General features: G+C 39.8%; 1 protein-coding gene across 1 annotated transcript in view; it reads left to right on the top strand.

The window, feature by feature from the left end:
• The window catches only part of CDH17 (cadherin 17), a gene marked incomplete at its 3' end in the record, with an annotated part of 94,785 nt that extends 90,545 nt beyond the window's left edge, over positions 1 to 4,240 (top strand). The window contains exon 18 of the mRNA XM_081258667.1: positions 4,140 to 4,240. Within this exon, the coding sequence (XP_081114793.1) occupies positions 4,140 to 4,240 (101 nt within the window). The remainder of the gene's footprint in view (positions 1 to 4,139) is intronic.
• Between the last annotated feature and the right edge of the window lie 13,126 nt (positions 4,241 to 17,366).

Here is a 17,366-nt window from a genome sequence, read left to right as displayed (position 1 = left end):
AATGTAAATTGATACAACCACTATGGAGAACAGTATGGAGGTTCCTTAAAAAACTAAAAATAGAACTACCATATGACCCAGCAATCCCACTACTGGGCATATACCCTGAGAAAACAATAATTCAAAAATAGACATGTACCACAATGTTCATTGCAGCACTATTTACAATAGCCAGGACATGGAATCAACCTAAGTATCCATCAACAGATGAATGGATAAAGAAGATGTGGCACATATATAGAATGAAATATTACTCAGCCATGAAAAGAAACGAAACTGAGTTATTTGTAGTGAGGTAGATGGACCTAGAGTCTGTTGTACAGAGTGAAGTAAGTCAGAAAGAGAAAAACAAACACTGTATGCTAACGTATATATATATGGAATCTAAAAAAAAGAAAATGGTACTTATGAACCTAGTGGCAGGGCAGGAATAAAGACGTAGACACAGAGGATGGGCTTGAGGACACAGGGTGGGAAAGGGGAAGCTGGGGTGAAGTGAGAGTAACATCGACATATGTACACTACCAAATGTAAAATAGATAGCTAGTGGGAAGCAGCAGCATAGCACAGGGAGATCAGCTCGGTGCTTTGTGACAACCTAGAGGGATGGGATAGGGAGGGTGGGAGGGAGGCTCAAGAGGGAGGGGATATGGGGATATATGTATGCATATGGCTGATTCATTTTGTTGTACAACAGAAACTAACACAGCATTGGGAAACAATTATACTCCAAAAAAGATGTATTAAAAATAAAAAAGTAGATACTTCATCAATTCACCTGTGTAAAGGAGTTTATACAGTTCCACATCCTTTCTCTTTTAAAGGAAGAGCTGGGATTATCCTAAGTCTTCTTAATTGCTCTCTTGGCATCTGGCCTTTTCTGCCACCATCCAGTCTACCACATTGGACTCTGATTCACAGCTCTAAAAGGGATCTCATTTCCTTATACCCTTCCATTCGAATTCCTCATTATTATGATATAGAAGGGCCTTTGTGACATGACCATTATGCATCCTAATATTGCATGGTGACCATCATTTCTCTTTGAGAACCACAGTTTGGTGCACCCCTTTTATACTAATTGAGCTGGCTTTTGAGGTTTACTCACTTATCAAACTCCCCTCTACCTCTATGCCTTTTCTTATTCTATTTGTCCTCTCATTTTGAAAGGATTTTTGAGTTTTTATGCCATGGTTTTCTAACATGACCATTTACTCTCATAATTTTACCACAGGTTAAAGATTGGATGAGTTTGGTGATCTAAAGATAGAAGTAATAGGATCTTGTAGTTTCATATCCTTACTTTTTTCAAAATAGGACGGTTGGGATTATTGCAAGATTCTTAACAGGCTTCTGAGCATCCAGTCTTTTTTGCCATGTTTCCTCTTGTAAACTTACTGCCAGGTTAATTTCTTAAAAACAATTTACTTTTCCAGGTGAGTCTCTGATTTATAGTATACATTTAGTGCTAAAATGTACAATGTAATTTTGTAGTAGGTCAGAGATGGGGAAAACCGGAGAGGTTAGGTAGTCTACTCAAGCTGGAGCGATGAGGAACACGGCAAAGAAAATGTAATACTTGATGTGGAAGTGGTGAAAGTAGGCTTTAGGTAGGTGAATTGGTCTAAGAACAGCTTTCTGGCTTTTCTGATTGGACTACTTCCTCTAGGGAAGAGGAAGAAGAACTGGAATCAACATTTACTCACTCTTTGCAGATGACATGATACTATACATAGAGAATCCTAAAGATGCTACCAAAAAACTACTAGAACTAATCAATGAATTTGGTAAAGTAGCAGGATACAAAATTAATGTACAGAAATCTCTGGCATTCCTGTACACCAATGATGAAAAATCTGAAAATGAAATCAAGAAAACACTCCCATTTACCATTGCAACAAAAAGAATAAAATATCTAGGAATAAACCTACCTAAGGAGACAAAAGACCTGTATGCAGAAAATTATAAGACACTGATGAAAGAAATTAAAGATGATACAAACAGATGGAGAGATATACCATGCTCCTGGATTGGAAGAATCAATATTGTGAAAATGACTCTACTACCCAAAGCAATCTACAGATTCAATGCAATCCCTATCAAACTACCACTGGCATTTTTCACAGAACTAGAACAAAAAATTTCAAAATTTGTTTGGAAAAACAAAAGACCCCGAATAGCCAAAGCAATCTTGAGAACGAAAAATGGAGCTGGAGGAATCAGGCTCCCTGACTTCAGACTATACTACAAAGCTACAGTAATCAAGACAGTGTGGTACTGGCATAAAAACAGAAAGATAGATCAGTGGATCAGGATAGAAAGCCCAGAGATAAACCCACGCACATATGGCCAACTTCTCTTTGATAAAGGAGGCAGGAATGTACAGTGGAGAAAGGACAGCCTCTTCAATAAGTGGTGCTGGGAAAACTGGACAGGGACATGTAAAAGTTTGAGATTAGATCATTCCCCAACACCATACACAAAAATAAGCTCAAAATGGATTAAAGACTTAAATGTAAGGCCAGAAACTATCAAACTCTTAGAGGAAAACATAGGTAGAACACTCTATGACATAAATCACAGCAAGATCCTTTTGGACCCACCTCCTAGAGAAATGGAAATAAAAACAAAGATAAACAAATGGGACCTAATGAAACTTCAAAGCTTTTGCACAGCAAAGGAAACCATAAAGAAGACCAAAAGACAACCCTCAGAATGGGAGAAAATATTTGCTAATGAAGCAACTGACAAAGGATTAATCTCCAAAATTTATAAACAGCTCATGCAGCTCAATAGCAAAAAAACAAACAACCCAATCCAAAAATGGGCAGAAGACTTAAATAGGCATTTCTCCAAAGAAGATATACAGACTGCCAACAAACACATGAAAGAATGCTCAACATCATTAATCATTAGAGAAATGCAAATCAAAACTACAATGAGATATCATCTCACACCAGTCAGAATGGCCATCATCAAGAAATCTAGAAACAATAAATGCTGGAGAGGGTGTGGAGAAAAGGGAACACTCTTGCACTGCTGGTGGGAATGTGAATTGGTACAGCCACTATGGAGAACATTATGGAGGTTCCTTAAAAAACTACAAATAGAACTACCATATGACCCAGCAATCCCACTACTAGGCATATACCCTGAGAAAACCATAATTCCAAAAGAGACATGTACCAAAATGTTCATTGCAGCTCTATTCACAATAGCCCGGAGCTGGAAACAACCTAAGTGTCCATCATCGGATGAATGGATAAAGAAGATGTGGCACATATATACAATGGAATATTACTCAGCCATAAAAAGAAACGAAACTGAGCTATTTGTAATGAGGTGGATAGACCTAGAGTCTGTCATACAGAGTGAAGTAAGTCAGAAAGAGAAAGACAAATACCGTATGCTAACACATATATACGGAATTTAAAAAAAAAAAAAAAAGTCATGAAGGACCTAGGGGCAAAACGGGAATAAAGACACAGACCTACTTGAGAATGGACTTGAGGATATGGGGAGGGGGAAGGGTAAGCTGTGACAAAGCGAAAGAGAGGCATGGACATATATACACTACCAAACGTAAGGTAGATAGATAGTGGGAAGCAGCCACAGAGCACAGGGAGATCAGCTTGGTGCTTTGTGACCGCCTGGAGGGGTGGGATGGGGAGGGTGGGAGGGAGGGAGATGCATGAGGGAAGGGATGTGGGAACAGATGTATATGTATGACTGATTCACTTTTTTATAAAGCAGAAACTAATTAAAAAATTAAAAAAAAAACATTTATTGACTGTGTCTGAAGCTCAGGAATTCTGTCTGATGCTCACACACTTAGTCTTCAGGGTAGTGCAGGCATTAGGTCCTATATTCCTTGATAGAGACCCAGTGATAGCCACCAGCTTCGATATGACTTGGGACTTGTTACATACTTACTGACAACAAGATAAGTGGTAAGCTTACTTATCCAAGAAAGCCCATGCCTAGAATCTCTTAATTACCAGGACAATGAAACTTTGTTGAACCACAAACAAAAATGAAATTATATGAGTCATTTTTTCCTATGCACGTGCTGCTTTATAAATGAATGTGACAGTACATTTTAAGACTCTATCTATTTGACTCTGAATTTTCTCTTTTAGGTATAATTTTAGCAGTTGTGTTTTTCCAGATAAAGAAGAATAAAGGCCAAAATAATGCTGAAAGTGCTCAGGCATCTGAAGTCAAGCCTCTGAGAAACTGAATGTGAAAAGGAATATTTGAGTCTATGTACCAAGTGCTATTTCAGTAACACAACCATTTAATCCCATAATTTTGCTTTTCATCCAACATGTACACTATAATTTTTTACGATATACCCTCTTGCCCTTTACTATTTTATTACTCTTAGATATTTCATGTGCTGTAGACATTAGAGATATTTTCCATTTTCTCATGACACTTTTCCACTCTGCAAAAGCCTTAGCTATTTATCCAAACACAAAAATGTATGTGCTTTTCCCACTTAGGGAAAGAGGCGCTGATGAAATACTCTGTTCATTTTTTCTTCATCAAGAGATCTATCAGTCATCCATCACAGCACATCCTGGATTCCATTTATGCTTTTTCTAATTCCATCCCATGTCTCCTTCCTCCATATCTCCTTTGATATTTCACTAATTTTAAAACATTTGTTGGAGGAAAGAACAAAGCTAAGTCTCAGGAAAAAAATTAAAGCGCAGACCTGTCCCTTAGTTTGAACAGAAACTCTTTGTTGTTATTAGCCTCCTTTAGCCCCACGTGGCTTATGTTGCTCTTTGTTGGAGGATTTTGCACTTGGGAACAGCATGAGCCCACTGCAGACCATGCAGAGGCCTGCTTCATAAACCGTGGTGCAAACACCAGCCACTAACCGTGTTTACTCACTACCTACCATGCTCACATGCTGCACATGTTTTCTTTATGTGTATATTAATAAAGTTCGGTTATTATATATTTAACAGTTGAGGAAGATAAGGAAGCACAAAAGATGTAGTGACAAAAATCAAGAATAAACATTGGCTTTGGTTTTGTTTCTTGGATCTCTTTGTCTCTGCTTCCTGGTTCTCTGCATTTGCTGAAGGAAGGACTAGATAACTGGTTATCTATCATTTATCAAAATTGCCTCCCATGTAGAATTAACCCATAAAGAGGGGGTCCACAATGAAATAAAAATTCCCTGTGCTCATGACTGTGGATTGGGGTGTTCAAGGCAGATACACTAGGAATTTTAAAATTTTAAATAAGAAAACCTTAGAGATTTGGAAACATTTTGAGGCCCTGGAGCTGTTTTCTGGCTCCTAATTTGAGGCTTGAAAGCATTCAACATTACACAGCCTCCCAGAATTTTCAAGAATTTTGGGGAAAACAACTTGTATCTGAAAAGGTGCTCCTACAATGACGGCTGAAGCAGGCCATGGAGTTCTGTTTTTCATAAATAATCCTCTTTGTGGGCTTTTATTATATTTTTTAAAGGCAAAAAAGTAAAACAAAATAAAATATCCAAACTCTATTTCTAAGACCTCAGTATTACTTTCTTGTATTGATATAATGTTATCCTGTGCTTCAGGATAATATTGAGCTCTTTTACCTGTTTTATTCCCACACAAGGCTCATCGGAAATCTCATAATGGGCGAGGTTCTCTCTTGTCTCACCATACGCTGAAAGATAAAACAAGAAAACAAAAATCTAAGAGCACCAACAGCAAATTATATCCCAACCTAAGGAATGGTTTAGCATTCTCAGCAACTTCTATAGGTATTTTCTTGTGTGTTTTTGACCAAGAGTGACTGTGATATGACATTTAGTTCACTTAAAATTGCATCATTGCTAGCCCTGCTTATTTTCCAGAAATCCCTTTATCATTCCCGAAAGACTGAGGCAGTCCCAAGGCAGGTCTGCTCAGAGGGCTTAGGGATGCCTCCTGCCTCAGTTCAGGGTTGTTCTCTCTGGACCAACTTGTCTCACCTAATAATAGACTGATCACACATAACCTTCTCGTCTAAAATCACTGATTAGTATTCACATTTCTTGTACTGTTCTTCCTCTGGGTGGGCCTTCCCTCTAAACCTTCTCTTCCTTCCATGACCAGATCCCACCCATTCCTAAAGGCTTAAAGACCAATTTATATACTGGTCCCTTTGGGAAGCCTTCTCTTAGGAAACTACAGGGGACCAGGCTACTACCTCATCTAAACTTCTATACTGTGGTGAGGAAAATTCTAGAATCTATTCCCTCTTCTGGTAAAGATGGTTCCATTTCCACCAGAAAACATCTTCCCCTCCCCTTCACCTGGCTCTTCCACACCTAGTCTGTATAGTTCGAGTAGAGTCAACTTCCTGTTTTCCCCCATCTCCCCATCTCTCACTTCTAGAATTTTGTTGAAACTCTTAGAAAATAGCTCTCTTTAAGTGGAATTTGCTAAACTAGTAGAAAATAAACTCAGAGCATTCTAGTTACCACAAAAGGTAAGCCTACCCCAGAACAAGGACCACAGAGAGTTGAGAGAAGATTCTGAAGATGTTGAGTGCCTGGATCCAGCTGTGTCTGAAGGCAAACTTGCCCTGGACTTTCCTATTCTGTGAGCCAGTACATTCCTTATTACTAAAGCTCAATATATTTCTGCCCTTGCAACCAAGAGTGCATATTTGTGCCTTGCTTATGGACCTTATGTTCTACAGTTAGAGCCCATTTGATCTCCCCAACTAGTCTGGGACTTCTTGGAATCCTTTCAATGTCTCTATGACAAGTCTTGGCTCATAGTGGCTCCTCTATACGTTTTTGAAGAATGAATACATGAAATAGCTGATTCATGTAGGCCACTTATGCTGTTGTCATCTTAGAGCCACCCACTTGACAAAATTGAAACTAATCCACTCTCTGTTTTTAGTTACAGCATCCTCAGAGAGGCCTTAAACTCCCACTTCACTACACTCCGTTTCCCTACATACAAACTCTGATGCTCTGTTCAAACATCCTCAGAGCTGCATGCAGTGGTGAATGAGGCTGTGAGTGACAAAGCCCTCAAGAATTTCTGGATGGTTAAGAAGTAGCAGGGAGAGTGACAGGGTCTCAGGGTGGGGGTGGGAAGTATAGGGGCAACTCCTGTGAGCAGCTACATAGAAAGCCTCAGGGGTTTCTGGAGAGCAGTAAATTAAGAGTAGAGATCTCAGGGTGCTGGTCTATGGTCTAAATAACTCACAGGAAGGAAGCTGAGATTACCTCTGAAGTATCTAAGGCAAGAAGGAAATAATTTGTTTCCAAGATTCTGTATAATGCCATATGCATCATGGGATGCATCATGGGAACCTGTTAAACTTGGAACCTTAAAAGTTACCTGAAAAGATACAATATCTTACAATTTGGTTTTAAAAACTCACTCAAACTGTTTTGAAACATACAGTTGCATTAAGTCCCTTCACGTTGTTGGGCAATCACCACCATCATCCACCTCCAGAACCTTTTCATCTTCCTAAATGAAACTCCACTCATTAAATAAGAACTCCACATTCCTTCCTACCTCCAGTCCCTGGTAACCACTATTCTAACTTTCTGTCTCCATGAATTTGAGTGTGCAAGGTATAAATGGAATCATACAATATTTGTTCATAATATCAATGTTTTAAAACAGGTTTTAAAAGAGTAAGAGAGAAAAAAATAGCATTCAAACCTAAAAGTTATCTTATGAGGAGACTGTCTCAAGACTAATGCTATTTTTGATTTTGTTGCATTCAAATATGTCACACACTGTATATACTTAAATATACATTTTACACACCTGTGAAGATATCCATACAACATAGACACAATGCAGGTGTGCTCTCCAAACACCACTCATTGCTCCTAAATTTCTTCTCACCAAAGCCTTTCTCATTCTGACTGAGTCCCAAGACTGTGGTCAAGTGTTGGATGCCCAGCTCTCTACCACAGGAGTGCTCAATGGATGCAGGTTAGAAACACCTGGGGGAGTTTTTCAAAAATACTCATTCCAGAGCCCTATCCCCAACGGAGTCAGCATCTCTGGGCAGGGCGCCCTAGCTTTAATATTCTGAAAAAATATCCCCATGTGAGTCTAATGTGCAACCACAGCTGAGATCCCTTATTCCAGACAATCCCCAGAGGGGTTAGTACGAGTCTGGTGTGGAATATGATCTTTTGTAGGGTCTGAATCAGCGTCTTTCTTCAGAACGTCACCTTCCCAATCCTCTCAACTTTCTGGGCACCTTTAATCCTAACCAGGCCTGCTTAGACCCTTTCTCAGATGCAAACATGGGCCATGCCCCAGAGTTCAGGGAAGGTAGGAGGGGCTGCTGTCAAGAGAGCCATCCCTTGGTCCGTAGAGATCCTTCAGCAAAGAGAAGCCTGGTGGGTCCAGACCCAGGTCACTCTTGCCAGCACATCAGAGCCTATGAACTCCAGCCATGAAGCTGAGAAGAAAGAAGCTGGTTTCACCTGCAGGAGAGTAGCCCCTTTGTAGACCAGAGCAAAAATGACTGTGAAAACACACATTTCTGTAAAGTGATCTTCTTGTGCTTGTGCTTGGACAACTGGCTATTTAAAGGGAAATTCCTGACAGTGTTAACAAAAATAAATAACATTTTTTATAACACAATTATTTCCCATTTTACTGGTTTTCCACTTTTACCTCCTAGCATAGTTCAGGCTCCATTCAACATTTCAAAGTAACTATATGCTATGTGTTAGTCGTGTGTCAGCCATCTGGGCCCTTAAGACAAGGAGGACGGCCTCCTGAGATGGTAGATAATTCTAAAGGATAAGGGGCTGCCCTGGAATCCTGGGCTAACAATGTCGATGGTTAAAGCACAAGTCCCACTTTAGGCCTCCACAAGTTACTTGCCTCGAACAGTCATTGGTTTCTTTGGATGGAAATCAAAACACCCTTTTTTCATGTGATCCTTATCCTGGAAGGGCCGACTGAGTGCACAGTGGGACAGGAAGGGGTGTGATGAATGGCCGGTTATGGAAACAAGTGTTCATCTGATTGAAAGAAAGAGTTCTCATTTTTTCCACTGCAGCACTTGGGCTGAGGATAAGTCCAGGATTTGGAGGGCTGCATTTGGAAGGGGAGGAGGGTATGCAGAAGGAGGTGGGAATAAAAATAGCCCCGGTGTGTACCCAGCATTTCAGTTAGTCTCTTGAATTAAGCACAGGACAGGGAGGAAACAGAATATATTTTTAGTAACAGAAGTTAAACTGAGCCTCTTTGGCTCCTGGCCAAGAAGAGATCCCGGAGGCAGAGTTTCCGGGGGCTCTGCTCTGGGACAACCAGAGTCAGCCATGGCCTTGGTTGGCGGTGGACACAAAGAACAAGGGAAAGGTCCACTGTGGGGCAGGAGGGGAGAGGCCCCAGCTGAGTTTCCCTGCTGAGTTTTGCCTTTTGTGGTGGGGTCTCAGACAGCCTTCCTGGGGCCTACGAGGGGGAGGGATTCCCCTGAGTAAGCAAACGTGGCTTGGTGTATGCTCGCAGAAATCCTAGCACAGGGATTTTGACCTTGAGCCGTGATGGAAGGTTGACGGGTGTTAAAGAAGAGAAGGAGGGGGGGTGTTGATGGGAAGAGGCTCAGGCCCATTATACAGCTCTGAGAGAGCCTGGGCCGGGCAGGAGCCAAGCCCCGAAGCAAAAACTGATGGAGGAGAGCCCATGTTCGGCAGAAACCACTGATCTTAGGACCCCTACTCTGCCAGGTCGCTGACTAGGGGTGTGATCCTGAAGGTGAAGATGGCAATCAGCCAGCTCCTGCAGTGGGGGCCTCTTGAGGGAAGGTCTGAGCCTGCCCTCCCATGGCTGTCATAGTTAGTTTGCTGTTTTACTCTTTTGCTTATTTGTCAGATATTTATCAAACCCCCATCATGGCCAGATACTGAGTTGGTCACTAGGAACACAAACAGCAGTAGCTAATAATTCTACAACATTCATAATGTGCCCTGAACTATTCTAAATGCCTTACAAAATATTGTCATTGAATCCTTACAACAACTGTATGAATGAGATACAATTATCATGTCTATTGTACAGATCAGAAACTGTGATAGAGAAAGCTTAAGCATGTAACTTGCTCAAGGTCACAAATAAAGGATCCCAGAAGTCTTACTCTGAAGGTCATGCCCAAAGTTACCGTATTTCATCTAATCTATGGAACCGTATATTGTAAGATGTGTTGTTATTTTATGTGACACTAAGAAAGAAAAGAGCACTATCAGTTAACTTTGCCGTACCATTATATGATTGCATCCTCAACTTCAGAGATGTTAAAATGTGAGAAAATGTGATTCTTGAATTGACAGTTGTTACACAGAGGCACTGTCTCTGTTCTTATGGGCTGCACAATTGCGCAGGAGAGACAACCTAAACAGTCATCATGCAATGAGGTGAGCATCAGATATCACCAAGGTGGAGCACACAGATTGCTGCGGTGATGAGAGAAGAGAGACCTTCACTTTTGCCTGAGGGTCTGGGAACCCATCACAGAAGTGACACCCAGCTGTGCCTTAGCGTTTCTCCAAATACAGAAGGGGAGGATGAAATGGGATATCTGGGGCATTTTAAGGGCCATGGTTGATAATGCTAATGCTGATAAGATAGCAATAGCTAACAGTAGCTAATCATTAAGCACTCACTGTGTGCCAGGCACTGCCTAAGGGCTTTCTATGCATCATCCCATTTAATCCCCACAGAAACTCTATGAGAAAGCACTCTTGTCAGGAAGAAACCTGAGGCTAAGGAGGTGAACCAATTCATCCCGCAGGGCACAGCTAGAGGGAAATATACCAGGATAAGGATCTCCGGAAGCCTGACTCCCAAGTTTCAGACTTTAACCACACTGCTGGACCACCTCTCAGAAGTAAATTAGTCTGATAACACTGTACTGTATAACTGAAATTTGGAAGACAGTAGAGCTTCAATGTTCTCACACACACACACAAAAGGTAAATATGTGAGGTGATGATTGTGTTAATTTAAATAGTTCAATGGGAGGAATCCTTTCATAATGTGTACGTAACTCAAATCATCACCATGTACACTTTTGAATACTGGATTGGCCAAAAAGTTCATTTGTAACATCTTACAGAAAAACTCGAACGAACTTTTTGGCCAACCAAATTTTATTTGTCAATTACTATACATCTCAATAAAACTGAAAAAAAGAAAAAGAAAAAGAAGAGAGTTAGTGATGAGACATGCTCACCAAAGTCATTCTCATTCACTGAGCTCTCCATTTCCTGGGATAAGCACGAGTGAGGGCTGGACATTGTCAAACACAAGGATTGAAGAGAGACCTCTGGGAGACCTGACTCTGAAGTTGGGCAGAGAATGACTGATGGGTGGGAGGTTCTGGAAGTGTTGCTCAAGACTGGGACCTCAGTCATTTCAACTCTCAAGTATCTGCTGAAATCTCATCCTGAGCAAAGTTCTGTGCCGGGCATTAAGGGGACTACTGAAGGAAGTCGTGGCCTGAGAGCCAATGCTGAATGAAAGAAGTATAGCATTGAATCCCTTCGCAGGCCTGCCTGGTGTGGCACTCTGACCTGGTCTTCTGCCTCCTTCCTCTTGCTCACCATGCTTTAGCCACACTGACCATCCGGCACTTCCTTGAGGAGGCTGAATGCTTTCCATTTCGTTCCTTTATGCGTGCCCTGCCTGGAACATTCTCCCAGCTCCAGCCTCTTTTGTATGGCTTGCCTTTTCTCTTGCTTTAGGTCTCTGTAAAGTTGGTCTCCTCCGAGCTCTCCTGCCAGTTATTTCCTACCTGTTAATTTTCTTCCTAGCACTTTTCAGAGTGTATAATATGTCCTTTATTAGTTTGCATCTTTGGGGGCAGAAATTTTGTTCACTGTTGTGTCCCAGCACTGAGCATGGTGCTGGCATATAGTAGACACTCCCTATTTGAATGGATGAATGGCTTAGCTTAGAATCTAATCATGGAGGCAAGAGGTACATCTATGATACAGAAAATAGCTGCTGAACTTCTAAAGGAATGGAGAGATTGATGTGGGTGGAAACTGTCAAGGAGATGCAATCATTGAACAGGGTGGACAGAATTCAGAGACTTAGGGATGGCCTTGGAGAAAAACCAGCTGGGGGAGATAATGCAGTCTGTGGGAGGACAAAAAATAGTTTTCTCTTTCCTGCAGGTTTGAAGCACCTTTATTTTCAGTATCTGGAATCACCCTAACTTTCCTTACTTCCTGAGCTCTCCTTCAACTTACTGTAACATGGGTGAAAGCCATGGCGGCCAGTTGTCCAGCCTTCTTTCCCCAGAGTGCTTTGGTGGACTCCCTTCAGGGACCAAACACAACATTGAGACTGAACTCTCATATGGCTCCTCAGCCTAGGAATGAGAATGTTTGGGGGAAACCATTATGGATGCTGTTCTCACTTCGAGCATCATGAACAAAGTGATTCCCAATGTCCAGAAAGGACCTCAGATGGGCATATTTTAGAATCCTTTCAAGGATTTTAGAAGCAGAGACATAGCTCAACAATTACAGTGTCTTCAGTCAGCTATTCCTGTCCCCCTTCCACCCACTCACACAAATCTATAGAGCACATCATTTGATTCACTCTCTTAATAGTTGTACTTGTACAACTTTGAATTTCATGGATTTCCACACCATAAATTTTGAAGGTCAAGATTTGTTACCATTTTATACATGTTTTGCCTTATTTATCTTACATGTCTAGAAGGATGTCTGTCTATAGAGTATTAAGTCTTATTTTTATTATTTATTCATGTGTTTACCTCTCCTCACCCCACCTCCTGAGGGCAGGAGACCATGTCTTATTATCATTGTAACTCTGCTGCCAGCAAAGCATCTTTAACAAAAGTTTCTTGGTAAATTTGAATTAAATTGAAGAGTTCCAAGACCTTCCAGAAGTTCAGTTCTCTTTTTAGCGGAGAAAGTTGCCTCAATTCACCTGAGCCCAAGGTTGTTGCCTGTTAACCATATAAACCAAATTCGCATCCTCCTTGTCAAAGACTATTAAAGAGCAAAAATCTCATTTTAGCTTTAATTGATCTGTGACTTAATTTGGGAAGCCTTGCCTTATCCAAGATTCAACATTATTGAACAAGAATACAGAGAATGAACTAAAATAACTTTCTGCTATAATGGAACAACAATTTAAAAATTTAAGCAAAACTCTTTGCCATCAACCCTTTAAAAAGCATCTAGTTATTTCAGAATTTGTAGAGAATATTAATCGCCACTTATCAGCCAAGGACAACACCATGCAATGGAGCTAGGAATGAAGTCATTTTGGTATGTGTTTTCTGGAACTGTGCCCTGAATAGTTTTCTTCTTGACATATGTCCAGCTCTTTAATACAGCTTAACATTAGTAATGCTCATAGTTTGTTTATAAAAATCATGTTTAGAATATAAAGGAAGCGTGGAAAAATTCTCAGAGTGAGGGAAAGGAGAGAAAAGTGAGGAAAAAAGCAGTTGTTGAGGATGAGTGAGCATTTACCCTGAGAGTGCATGATGAGACTGCTCTGTCAATGAGAGCCTTATCCAGAGTCATCCCAATGATTGACATGACATTTGCTCCCTGAATTAGGACACTCTGAATTTAGCTAAGGATTATCTTCTTCAGATTCATGCATTATTCACTTAATCCACAAATGACTATTTATTACTTTTTTATTCCTACGAAGCAGGCAGAAGCAGTGGTAACAACCCCTATAACTTTTGTTCATGCAGTTTCCTCTCCATTAATCTTCTCATTCAACAGAACCCTGTCAAGACTTCATAAGGAACTGTGGATGTTCCCAGACTCCAGGTTCAAGGACTCTTCCACCAAGTGATTATTAAGTAAATGTTTGCAGTATATTTACCCACTTTGGACTGTTCTTATCTCTGGTATTTCACCACAATCAGAGCCTGATCCTAAGATCAACTGGGAAACATTTTAAGGAAATACAAGGTAAAATCCCTTTGTGAGGGCAGAACTATGGAATTACAGAGAGACTTGGTAAATTCTGCCCAGCAGCTGGGAACAGTCAGCCAGAGAGTGATGCAGAATTCATAAACCATGTTAAAAGTTTTGGTGCCTTGGAAAAAGCTCTGAAATGTTCCAATTATTAAATTACTCAACTGAAATCACTTTCAGATGAGCCAATTCAGAGCAAACATTACCAAGCTTTTAAACTACATCATATGTTCCAAAAGTAAGATGGAAAACAATAAAGCAGAAAGGTCTGTTCCCCCACTGGCTTATGCAGGTGATTTCAGATTTAATACAAAGAAATCCCCAGTATGTCTGCCCTCAGCCCCAATAATGTGAATAAGCTTGGACCACTGATTCCAGGGAGTTTAATCTTTAAATGGTTCTGCCAATTAGAGGGGTTAATGTCAGGACACTTCATACGTGGTAGATGTTCAGTAATGTTCATTTCACTGATACATAAACACATGGATAAATAACATCTGATGAAGAGAATAAGGTGAAAACTCCTAAAGTTTGGCAGAGTAAGATAGCCCTATGAAAGAGGATAAAAACAGAGGTCAAAAAAGTAAGACAAAAACTTGCAGACTAAAGCATTGACAAAAATCAGAGAAGAAAATTATAAAAAGGAGTAAGTGGTTGAGAAGATCAAATGTAGTGAGATGCCTTGGACTGGTAAGTGTCAAGTGGATTTAATAACAAAGTGGTAATCTGGGTGATGATTGTTGCAATTTGCATATAAAACCAAATTAAGTAGGCAGCCTTTACCACTACCTCCAACTTCCTGCATTCACACCCTTGTATAATCCCCTACCAGGAGTGTGGGCTGGATTTAGTGACAGAATCCTAGTGAATAGAATCTGGCAGAAGTTATGGATGTCTCTTCTGGTGTTAGGTAGCAGAAAGACTGTGGCTTCTCTCTTGGGCTGCCCTCTCATTCTCACTCTCTGATTTGCTTTTTCTGGGGAAGCCAGCTGCCACGTTGTGAGCTGTCCTAAGGAGAGAGTTACATGACAAAACCCCTAATGTTTCTGGCAAGTAGCCAGGGTGAACCTGAGGCCTGCCAGCAGCCATATGTACCCAAGCACATTTCTGCAGTCACTTACTCTGTTAGGAATATGTATTAATAGACATGGATTATTTTCAATGGTCTCAAGAAGTACTGCTATGCTATTGCTGAAGATCACAGGGTAGCCATTCTCTCACCTAACAGCAAAGAGTGGTGGCCCTATGGGTTTAAGGATAACTATGGAAGACATCCCTCCTAAATGACTGAGCTAAGGAGATGTATGTCTTCTCACATTCAATTTACTCTTTAGTCTCCCAAATCATGGTTTCACCTATTGCTTCAATGTCCATTTAGAAAATTCCAAACTGTTTTGACTAAATAGACAAAATAGATAACTAAGAGCCAAAACAAAATACTTCAGAAATTGTGATATTTTAAAATGGGATGTGTTTTAAAGTCACTTTCTCTTTTGAAAAAAAATACCTGAAGAAAAACATTTTAACAGATTGATTAACACAGCCATTTGGTTGTGGTTATTTTGATATAGGCAGTATTTTGATATAACTGGGGTGTTTTTTTTGTTTTTTTGTTTGTTTGTTTGTTTTGCGGTACGCAGGCCTCTCACTGTTGTGGCCTCTCCCGTTGTGGAGCACAGGCTCTGTACGGGCAGGCTCAGCGGCCATGGCTCACGGGCCCAGCCGCTCCGCGGCATGTGGGATCTTCCCAGACCAGGGCACGAACCTGTGCCCCCTGCATTGGCAGGCGGACTCCCAACCACTGCGCCACCAGGGAAGCCTGATATAACTGTTTTGATCACAGTATTCTGTTGCTTCATCAGAATGAAAACTTACTGTTTATTTTTTTTAATTATCAACTGATATACCCAATAAATTAGTGAATATTTCTACTCTGATCCTCCCCCATCCTAGGTCACGTTGATCTTAATTTCCAGGTACAAGTTGATGATGGGATGAAACTTGGGGATTGGGTAAGGACGACAACTTCACAGTATTGCAGAATGATATTTAAAATGTAAAATTTTACATTACAAGGAACTAGCAGACAAGGATGGTAAAACAGCTGTGTTTGAGTATTTAAAGACAAAATATTGAGATCAGTAGAGCTATAAATAAGAACTCAAATGGAAATTCTAGAGATAAAAACCACAATATCTGAAATTTTAAAAAGTTCACTGGATGATATTAATAGCCAATGAGCCACTACAAAGAAAAGATTAGTGAATTTGAAGACATAACAATAGAATCTATACAAACCGAAGCAGAAAGAAAAAAGACTGTAAAAAATTAGCAACTCAGTAGAATGAAAAGACAAGTCACAGACTGTGAAAAAATATTTGCAAAAGACATATATGAAAAGGGATTGTTATCCAAAATACATGAATAACCCATAAAACTCAACAATAAGAAAATGAACCTGATTTAAAAATGGGCAAAAGACCTAAACAGAAACCACACTAAAGAAGATATACAGAAAAAAATGTACATGAAAATATAGTCAACATCATATGTCATTAGGGAATTGCAAATTAAAAAAACAATGAGACACCACTACAAAAAATTTAGAAAACATTTAGATTTAAATGAAAATTAAAACACAACATATAAAATGTGTAGGATTCAGCTAAAGCAGTTCCTAAGAGGGAATTTTATAACTCTACAAGCTTATATTATAAAAGAGGAGGGCCAAAATCAATGACCTAAAATTTCACCTTAAAAAACAAGAAAAAGAAGGGTAAGTTAAACCTAAAGTAACCAGAAGGAAGAAAATAATAAAGAGCAGAAAATAATAAATTAGAAAATAGAAAGAAATAGCAAAAATCAATTTATGTAAAAGCTGATTCTTTGAAAGATCAATGAAATTGATGAACATTTAGCTGGACTGATCAGAGAGAGAGAGAGAGAGAGAGAGAAAGACACAAATTACCAATATCAGAAATGAAAGAAGGAACATCACTATAGATCTTATAGACATTAAAATGATAATAAGGTAATATTATGGGCAACTTTATACCAACAAATTAAAAAATTTAGACAAAATGGACAAATTCTTGAAAGACTCAAATTACCAAAACTGACTCAGGAATAAGTAGATGATACTTATGGACTCAACCTAGCACCGATTCACTGAATGCTCTTGAAAATGACTAGTTTTGATCAGATTTTATCTAAATATATCAGTGGACCAAAATTACAGACGATTTGAACAAGATTAGGGTGTCCAAATAAAGCCAAATAACCCATTAAATAATAAAATATACAGTGCAATTGATGGCTGCACCACCAAACAAATCAAATATTTTTCACTGAGTTGCTGAACAACTTGAGTCAGTTATTTAGGAGTTTTATAAACCTAACC

Source organism: Mesoplodon bidens (assembly GCF_964165515.1).
Source record: "Mesoplodon bidens genome assembly, chromosome: 16".
Taxonomy (NCBI): domain Eukaryota; kingdom Metazoa; phylum Chordata; class Mammalia; order Artiodactyla; family Ziphiidae; genus Mesoplodon; species Mesoplodon bidens.
Note: the sequence above shows the minus strand (reverse complement) of the source record. Positions and strands in the feature narration are given on the sequence as shown.